We start from the raw sequence: 9,530 nt of genomic DNA, 5'->3' as shown, positions 1-9,530 counted from the left end.
CGGCTACCAGTGTCTGCATGCTTCCATGAGCCCCTGCTCCAGGGAACAGGCAGCTCCAAGGAAGGGCTGGCTGCTAGGAAGGCAACTTCCTGGGCCTCTCCACTGATGCGGCCGAAACACGCAGTTGGTTGGGGTGGTACTATGGGGAGTCAAACACATGACGGTTGGGGAAGGGAAAAATCAAGAATTGACTCGGGAGCAAAGAGGCTCTGAGAAGTCGGGAAGGACTGACTGCATTTCAGAGTTCAGGAGGGTCAGAGGAAAAGTCAGGGGTCATGGCTCACAAGCTCTTATCAGGACCTTTAGGCCTGAAGCTCCTTCTATGACTCAGCAGCAAAGAGTGCTCCAGGGCAGACCCAGCCTGCAGCTAATTGTGCACGCCCCCCACCCTTCCATCCGCCCGCCCATCCCCCGCCCCCCCCAACAACCCATCTATTCAGCAGGTAAACCCAACATTCTGGGCTAGGATCTGGGAGCACATAGTTTAGTAACCCAGGTCCTGCTTGCATGGGTGCCCAAGTTTCCCTTCAGCTGGACTGGGGATCCCTGGGATCCTCCAGTCACTCCTCATGGTGACCACCTGCTGCACCCTCACAGTAAGTCCTGGGTGGGGTGGGGGTCAGACAGAGGTTCCTAGAGAAGGGGCTCTGAGGGCTCTCAGCCTGGACAACCCTCTCCCACCCGGACAACAGCAACTGCCCCTCCCCAGCCCTCCCGCTTCCAGAGAGAGCTTTTTTGCAGTGCAGACCTGGTCATCATTCCCTGCCTGAAACCCTAAAAATGACATCTCCCACCCAGGGTTCTTGGGACAAAGACAAAAGTCCTTCCTGCGGTCTCTCCAGCTTCATCAGCCCCCCACGCCACGTGCTCCCTCTCACTGTCTGCGTTCCAGGCACACAAACTGCTTCCACTTCTGCAAACACAATCCCTCCTTCCCCAGATCCTTTGCCTCTGCTGTTCTCTCTGCCTGAGGGGCTGAGGGCACGCTGGGCGGAAGGCACCCGGCTGAAGGAAGCATTGGGTGGCTTCGCTTACAGCAGAGCAGGGGACTCAGCAAGACTGGAGGAGGTTGCAGTCAGATTGGGAAGGGTCTCGAATGCCAACGGGGTGGGGTGGAGTGGGGTCTGGCCATGGCTCACCAGGGAGTTCTGCTACCTCCCCCTCCAGGGGCCCCTCCGTCTGAGCCAGGACAGGGTTGCCCAGGGCCCGCACTGGCTTGGGGGCCTGGAGAGGGCTGGAGAAGGGCAATCCAGGAGGGAACATCCGTCACCAGAGGAGCCCCCCGAGGCACTGCTACTGCTCTAGAGAGAGGGCCACATGAGACATGGCCCCCGACTGAAAGCGGCAGAGGTCCAGGCTGGGCTGGCAGAAAGGGCCCGGGCCTGGGATGCGACACCCTAAAGTGGGCAGTCCCAGGTCAGCTGAGGAGCCATGTAGCTTTAAACCAGGGACATTTCACATTTATGAAATGGGGAGAAGGATCCTGCCAGACGGAGCGTGTGAAGAGGCACCGGCACGGTAGCTTCTGGTCCTCCTGAGGTGCCTATCTTTGTCCTGCTGCTCCAGCTAGCGACCAAACCCAGCGGGCTGGGAGAAAGGCAGTAGGATGTGCCCAGCCCAAATGTTGCCCCCTCCTCCAACACATAGTCAGGGAGGTCTGTCCTCTGCCCAGTCCCACCTCGTCTTGGCTGTGCCTGTCCCTGCCTACAGCCTCTGAAGGCTCCCTGGGCTTTCAGGATAGAAGCCAAGCTCCATGGCGAGGTGTACGCAGCTGGTGCTGGCCTGGGGCTGCTTCCCCACCTCGCCAGCAACCCCTCCACCTCACCCCACGGCACTGCTTCCCTTTACCTTCCTGGACTCAGTGCAGTGTCCTGGCTCTGGCCCTTGTGTCCCTGCCCTCCTTTTCCACTGGGCTAACTTTTCTTTATTCTTCAAAACTCGACCCCAATCCAATCCCAACCATGACACTACCAGGAAGCCTCCCCTGATATTCCTCAGGTTGGGCAAGATGTCTCCCTCTGGGCTCCTTGTGGCACCTGGTTGTTCTCTGGGTGGCAGCTGTGTCTGGCAGGTGCCCAATGTGCCTGCAGCACGGGGCCCAGGACCTGGACCAAGCAGGTGCTGGAAAGCATGCAGTGAACAAAACAGTGACGTGCATGGACCTACTTCCAATTGTTCACAGAGAACTCACGCACTTCAGGTGCTGGCTGGGCCAGAAAGTCACCCAGGACCCCGCTGTTGTGGCACAAATGCCAGAGCCCAGCCCAGGTGGTGGTGTCTCGTGCCGGTATGTCAGGGCCAGCCCCACAGCAAGTCCAGCGGAGCCCCCGAAGCTGCTCCCTTGTCTCGCTGAGCTCTTGTCTGAGCCCCTCTGAGTGACCCTCACAAAGTGACTCTGCCTGAGACCCCTGCCTGCCACCCAGGCTTGATGGGGAGGCAGTGGTGCAGGAAAGAGTGTTCCTGAGTGTTGGGCAAACCTGCTGCTGGAGACCCCTCCTTCCCACCGGCCTCTCTTCTACCGTTCTAGAAAGACTCACTCAGCAAATGCCCTGTATAGCTCAAGAGCTGGGAAAAGAATGTTCTCCCTGATCTGATTTGCTCCCTCTTAGCAAGCAAATGAACTCATTTGCTGCCTTACCCTGGCTGCCAGGAAGCTCAGAGCAAAGCTTTTTTGCTGCTACAGCTTCCCCTACACTGGTGTCTCTGATTTAACTCTCCTCCTGCTTGGCTCTTTTCTCTTATTTTCATTCTCATGTTTTTTGGTTTTACTCTCTTTATGCTTTTTATTTGTAAGCCAAAGACTTGTGTCATTTTTGAAGAAGTAGGTGAAATAATTATAAATGTTTTGAAAGTATGCTTTGCCTGTGCAAGAATTGGGTGGAATCTTTGGGGTGCCTAACCCTGGGGCACAAACAGGAGAGGAGACCCTCAACAGCCCAGGCTCCTGGGAACAGACCCTTGCTTCCCTCCTGGGACTGGGGCCTCATCTCTGTCTCCTCTGTCTTCCACTGCCAGCTTCTCTGCAAGGTGGTGAGAAGACAGGCCTGTTCCTGAGCACAGGTGTGAAAATCAAATTATGTCTGGCAAATCCCACTGCAAAAGGGCCCAAAAGTTTGCTGAGAATGACGAACTTCTACCCAGGTCACTTTTTTTCTTTTGAGTCAAAACTGGTTTTCACGGACCATGTCACCATAAAGCAGAGTGAACGCTGCTCCCAAGAGTGTTCTCCTGCCCTAGGCCCCCAGCAAGAGCAACGTTTTGACTGGGTGGTTTAAATCTCTCTAAATCTTAGTTTCCCTGCCTGAGAAATGAAGGGACCAGACTGAAAACTCTCCACGGGCCTTACTGGCCACAGGCCTTTGAGGGGTTGATGGCGGATGATTCTAATGTTACACAACGCTACGTGTCCAGGACGTGATCCTGAGGCTCTGGGATTTGGCCAGATGGGACCAGAGATGCCCACTCCCTGGGTTCACACCACCTCTCTTTATTTTAATGAGCGTAAATACCTCTCCCCATGATGTTACAGGACCCACAGGTGGCCCTGTGGTCGCAGGGTGGCAGCCATCTGCACCCAGCAGGTGGCATGGGGGGTGGGCATAACTCCTTCCATCAGAACTACAGCTCCACAGACCAGCAGGAAATCTCTGTTCCCGGGGGCCCCTCTTGGTAATCCAGCTTGAGCTCTCTGGGATGGACAGACAGACAGGTGGTCAGCATGTGTCAGGTTGGGTGGGAAGAGAGGGAGACAGCTAGGGATAGGAATGTGGAAGGTGGAGGGTCTTGGGGTCCCTTAGAGTTCCCTCCAGCACAGGCTGACAAGGCCTGGCCACCCAAGGGCACCCAGCTATGTGTGGTCTCCAGGGGCCAGGGCTCTGGGAATTCAGGGGGAGTTTCCTACTGCTCCCAACTCACTCTAGTGATCTCTGGGCTGGTATGTTTTCTGTGGGTCTGAGTTGACCACCTTTTGTGGGGCCACTGAAAGCTGGGTCAGACTTGTCTAGCCTGACACCTGACTGTCTAATTCCCAGGCAGGGACAGAGGAGTGGGGGTCCCAGAGCCCGGCTCCCAGCCCCACCCCTGGCCGGGCTCAGTGGCCTGTTGTGCTGAGTCACCTGGTGGCAGAGTGGTCATGCCCCTGGACCTTCAGTGTTCGCTTGCTGTCATCTGCTGCTGCCAGGGGCTCCCAGAGCACGTCCTGGTAAAACTGGCCTGAGATACAAAGGGCGGGTCAGCGAGGAATAAAGACAGAGGGAGGCTGGGGGACATGCAGAGGTGATGGCACCGCCTGTTCACAGGCAGAGGCGGCTTCTGATGACGTCCCGAGCCACGTACCAAGGGTCCCACTGACGTGGCTGGAGAAGCGGTCAGTGTCCCGCAGAAGGAGCCGGAGCCCCTCCCCAGGGCCGTCCCAGGACAGCAGGCCGATGGTCACTCTGTCAGGGCTGCTGAGCAGCAGGAGCCCCGCCTTGTCCATGGTCATCTTGAGACTGTGGGGAGACCCGCGTCCTGAGCAGGAAGGGAGGCAAGGAGGTGCCCGCAGGGGACCTGGGCAGAAGCGTGGCAGTGGGCAGGGGCTGCCCTCCTGTCCTCAGGATCTCCTAGTGTGGCCTTTGGTGGGAGGTCCCTTCAATCTTCTGGGCTTCAGTTTCCTCAGTCAACTGGGACGGATGTTAACTTACTGATACCTGGTTATCCCAGCATTTTATATATATATATATATATATATATATATATTTTTTTTTTTTTTTTTTTTTTTTTTTTTTTTTGCCCTGCCGCACAGCATGCGGGATCTTAGTTCCCTGACCAGGGATCAAACCCGTGCCCCTTGCAATGGCAGCGCAGAGTCTTAACCACTGGACCACCAGGGAAGTCCCCTATCCCAGGATTATTTATAACATGAGATAACGGTTCCTCTCCCTCTGGTTTTCTTAGATTTGGTTTCTCATGAATTATATGACTTAGGGGTTCAAGGATACATTTCCTCTGTCTCTTTTGTTTTTATGGCTAGTGCCACACTCTTCTGATGATCAGTGTTTAATCATGTGTTTTAAGGTCTAGAAGGGCAAGTCCTTCTCGAATGCCTTCCTTTTTTACTTAAAATAATCTTTGAAATTATTACCACTTTTGTTTTCTTAGGAACGTTAGACTCCTTTAAGCATGTTGAATAAGACCCTGCTGTGACTCTGAGGTTATTTTCAATGGAAACACCCTAAACTTACACCGTCTTGTTGACAGAGTTCAGTGTAAAAGCCGTGGTCTAGTTTTCTTTATGTGCATCTTCTGTAGCTCATGAAAGTATGTGGACGTTCAATCACCACAATTGATAGGAATCCTTTATTCCATCTTCTAGTGTGTATGTCCAAGGCACAGAAATGCTATTGATCTTTGTCTACCAGATAGCAGGAAACTAAGATCTTTTATGAAATTGGGAGCTTTTCAGGTGAGCCCCTCAGATTTGCCAGGTGTGCACTCATGTATCAAGTGGGAACCAGTCTCTTCGGAGGGGCTGGGTGAGAGGGAGCGGACAAGGCTCTCCATACTCAGCACAAGCTGGGGGCTCAGAGAACATGTCTCGAACAGGGCCAGGGTCGTTGGCCTTTCTCCCAGGCCCCTCGTGACTCCCAGAGCAGGAGAGCTACCTCTGCAAGGCTCCACACAGGGGAAGCCCCACAAGAAGAGGTCGCCATCCTTCTCCACTACCCACCAGCTGCCCCGTGTTGATGTCAGAGGGACCTGTCTCTCCTCAATAGAGCTTCAAAGTTAAGGATGACAACTGTAACCTCCCCTGATGGACAGCACTCTCCAACCTCTCGTTGTCAGGGTTACCTCACCATGTAGAGAGCGCACCTTCCCGCATGCCCAGTGGGCACCGTACTGTCTGTGGGCAAAGTGCTCCGCAACCACATTCTCTCACTGGACCATCCCCTCAGCCCTCCGACTCAGGGCTGGATGATTATCCCTAGTTAGAAGTGAGAGGGGCTAAGCAGCCTGCCTAGGGTCACTCAGCAGAGCAGCTCCAAACCACACCGTGCCCTGCACAGGACAGTGACCTGGGTTAGGTGTGAGGGTAGCCAGGTCCCCGGGACAATCCCTTGGCACCCTCCAGAGCAGGAGGGGTATGTACAGGGCTCTGTGCATCTCTGCCCCTCCCGTGGGTGCGGCCCACTGCAGAGGACTCATGCCCAGCCACTCCCTCCCCAGGCCTGCGGCGTCCCATCACCAGCTAACGTAGGGTGAGGCGTCACCGCTGGTCCCCAGCCTGTGGCTTACCCTGGCATCACCGAGTACAGAGTTTTCTTCCACTTGTATGCAGAGCTTCTTCGGTTCCGAGTCACTACCACGTGCTCAGGGGATGCACGAACCTGCAGCTGGGGTTTCTTGAAGGTCACCTCAATCCACGAGAAGTGGGCCTTCTCTGTCTCATAGTGGCCAGTCACCTCAATCCCTGAGAGGGCCGGGAGCAGAGAGGTCGAAGCTGTGGTCCCAGCTGGGCACTGGCCTGAACAGGTGGTCCCCCCCGCTACAACCCCCGGAGCCGCTCTTCACCCACTCACCTCCGGTCCCCTTCCCCAGCCTCCCCTCACACTGTGGGCCTGCTTCCCACAGTCTTTCCACTCATCCCTTGGTTCCCTATGGCCTTGGAGGGGCCCCCGAGTCTTGGGTGACAGCCATCTTCAGACGAGTCCTCTGAGGAGGGAGGTCTCGTGTGAAGTCAGTAAACGCGCGTGAAGCCCCTGCAGTGTGCCTGACCCTGAGCTGGGCACCGTGGCCAAGAGCGGGAGGGAAAGTCAGTGGTCCCTAGCCTCAGGGAGCAAACCGACTCTGGGCCTGGCGTGATGAAGCGGGAGACAGTGTGTGAGGGTCTGGGGGAAACGAGGGGGCCGCAGATGTTCGTTGACTGTGAGTGGCTCTGCAGCTGTGCATTTGAGCATCTCGAGTGCTGTGTGTCCCCACGTCTGACCTGACAGCTCAGCTCCACCCTTCTGGGGACTCGGGGGCAGGTCTGGCCAGCGTACCTACCTCCTCCCCCCATTTGTTTCCTCCACACCCCCTACAGCCCCACCAGCCTCCTTCAGGGCTCTGTGCTTCTGCCTACCCCTTCCTCTACCTTGTGGACCCCCCACTTCTCTGCCAAGGCCCAGTCACCCCCATATGACCCTGTGCAGCCTCCCCTGACCCTAGGACAGCTCTCATCTCCTCCTCTGGGCTCGTCTCCACGGTGCTCTGGGCACAGACCACAGGCCCCTGTGCTGCTCTGTGCCCAGGTCTGTCTCCCCACACCTGAAGTATGGCAGTGCCTGGGGGCAAGCCCACATCTGGTCACCCTGGGGTGCAGGCCACCCAGGCCTGCATATGTGGTGCCAAGTGAAAGGTCTGTGGGGAAGACGTATGAGCACAAGTGTCGGTGCTCAGGGGCGTGGCCACGTTACCACCTGGGACGAGGACTGCCCGTGAGTCTCTGTGGGCAGGTTTCCCACCGTTTTTTCCGGGGTGGGAAGTTGGGGGTGCATGGTGCCCAGGTCCCTCTGGGTGTATGACTGGGTGTGCACCTCTCACCTTGGCCAGGGTCTGAGAGCAGGTTCGTCGGTCCCTGAGAGCGCTTGAGGTCCACACAGAGCCGGTCCACGCTCTGCCCAGGCAGCGGCAGGATGACGGAAGGAGGCTGGATGGGGGCTGGGACAGCAGGTGTGGTTCTGGGGGAAGGTAGAGCAGGCTGGGGGTGAGGACGGGGAGGGGGGCTGAGGGGAGCTGGCACTTACCGGGGTGTGGGGCTGCCGTGGTTGTTTCTGAAAGAAGAAATAGTCTGGGTTTAGGCAGCCCCTTCCTCGGGAGGGGCGGGCTGAGGAATGGAGTGGCAGATGGGTGTGGCAGGGCTCCCGCTCCATGGAGAAACCCACGTGACAGGTTTGTAGAGCTCCCCGGGCTCTCCCCTCCCGGGGTCTCCCTGCTATAGGGCCAGAATCTATTGCTGCCTGGAGGTACCTTTGATTCTTAAGTCCATGTCATGAGACACTTCATCAAGAACTGAGGTAGCAAAAAAAAAAAAAAAAAAAAAAAAAGAACTGAGGTAGCTGATGGCCCTGACGCAGGCGTTAGTGCAGGGACAGCCAGGAACAGAAAGGGGAAAGGCAGTCAGGATTCAAAGCAATCAGCAAGCCCTCCAGCCATCACTGCCACCTGCCACCCACCAAGCTCCAATCCCACAACCCCTGCCACACGTACACCCAATCTGGAAGAGCCTTTGCAAAGAGATTTTTCAACCAGAAGAGCATGTTATTAGGGAAAACGCTGAGGAGACAGGGTCCAGTCCGGCCCTGCAGCTGTGTCTGAGTCCAGATTTGGAGATCAGAAACAGCTCAAGGGACTACTCCTGGCTTTGGGAATGGAGGAAACCTTCCCTTTCTAGAACGTTCCATCCTGAGCCAGCCTCCAGAGTGTAATGAATCCAATTCAGTAAAAATAAAGGACACGTTATTTAACGTCATACCTTACAGCAACTCTCCCTGGTCTGTGCCTAGCCCTGTGCTTGGTGCTTTATCTCATCCAACTCTATGGGCAGGTTCATCTTGAGGAAACTAGGCCCTCAGAGGGTCAGAAAGCGGCTTACGTGACATCACGTCTGGTAGCGTTGGTCCCCAGGTCGTACGGTGGGATGGATAAGGAAGATGAGGAGGATGAAGAGGTCCAGGTGGTCCTAATCTCGTTGGAAGCTGTACAGCTTATCGAAAACTCCAGCTTTGGAAAAGTTGACACATGCAGTCTTTTCTCAAGCAGTGCCATGGGTCCCCACAGCCAGGGCTCTGGGACCCACCCCAGAAGAGGGACGTGGAGAAGGCAAATGGCTCCCCTCCCCACACCCACCATTCTGGGAGAAATTCAAAGCTGGAACAATGGACCCTTCTTGAACTCCTCCCTGCTGGGATATCGGCCCCCCTTGCCCCACTCTGGCAGTGCCCCTCAAACTACCTTGTCCTCTCCAGCCTCTTCTTTTAGAAAAGACAGGGTCTGCACTGCTGCCTCCTAATCGGACACAAGTGGATTTGAGTCCCAGCCCTGCCACCAGCTAGGCGAGACAAGAGTCACTTCCCCCCACAGCCAGGGCAGAGCCCAGTATGTGGCCAGGGTCAAGGTTCTGTCAACAGCCCCTTCCTCTATCCTCTCCTCTTTTGCTACCTGTTATTCTGGACGCTCTGTCTCCCATGGAATGATATCTGAAGAGAGTGTGACCTGGAAATCAGAGAGATCTGGGTTTGCTTCTTGCATGTGCCTTTCTGGGGCCCCCAGTGGGATGCGGGCCTGTGTCCCTAGTGCCCAGGACAGGGCCTGAGTGGCAACCAATATCTGAATGAACAGGTAACTAAATGCACCAGCGTGCTTGGGCAGATGACACCCACTCCTGAGCAGGGCTGGGTTGGAGAGGCCCCGGCTAGCAACCTCATTGTCGCTGTACCACAGGCCCTGTGTCAACCAGTAGTCACCCAGGCCAGCCTTAGAGGGTATTAGGCCCTTACCTGAGTGGACGTTCC

General features: G+C 56.1%; 1 protein-coding gene across 1 annotated transcript in view; it reads right to left on the bottom strand.

Moving 5' to 3' along the window:
• Positions 1-3,471: 3,471 nt before the first annotated feature.
• ITIH4 (inter-alpha-trypsin inhibitor heavy chain 4) overlaps positions 3,472-9,530 on the bottom strand; it is a 15,531-nt gene continuing 9,472 nt past the window's right edge. The window contains exons 14-23 of the mRNA XM_082348269.1: positions 9,178-9,231; positions 8,971-9,024; positions 8,612-8,698; positions 7,987-8,028; positions 7,764-7,790; positions 7,561-7,677; positions 6,274-6,448; positions 4,336-4,490; positions 4,116-4,212; positions 3,472-3,688 (exon numbers count right to left, since the gene is read on the bottom strand). Coding sequence (XP_082204395.1) covers positions 3,619-3,688; positions 4,116-4,212; positions 4,336-4,490; positions 6,274-6,448; positions 7,561-7,677; positions 7,764-7,790; positions 7,987-8,028; positions 8,612-8,698; positions 8,971-9,024; positions 9,178-9,231 — 878 coding nt within the window. The 3' untranslated portion in view covers positions 3,472-3,618. The remainder of the gene's footprint in view (positions 3,689-4,115; positions 4,213-4,335; positions 4,491-6,273; positions 6,449-7,560; positions 7,678-7,763; positions 7,791-7,986; positions 8,029-8,611; positions 8,699-8,970; positions 9,025-9,177; positions 9,232-9,530) is intronic.

Source organism: Balaenoptera borealis, assembly GCF_965194805.1.
Source record: "Balaenoptera borealis genome assembly, chromosome: 12".
In the NCBI taxonomy this organism is placed as follows: domain Eukaryota; kingdom Metazoa; phylum Chordata; class Mammalia; order Artiodactyla; family Balaenopteridae; genus Balaenoptera; species Balaenoptera borealis.
This window is presented reverse-complemented; position numbering and strand designations above follow the sequence as displayed.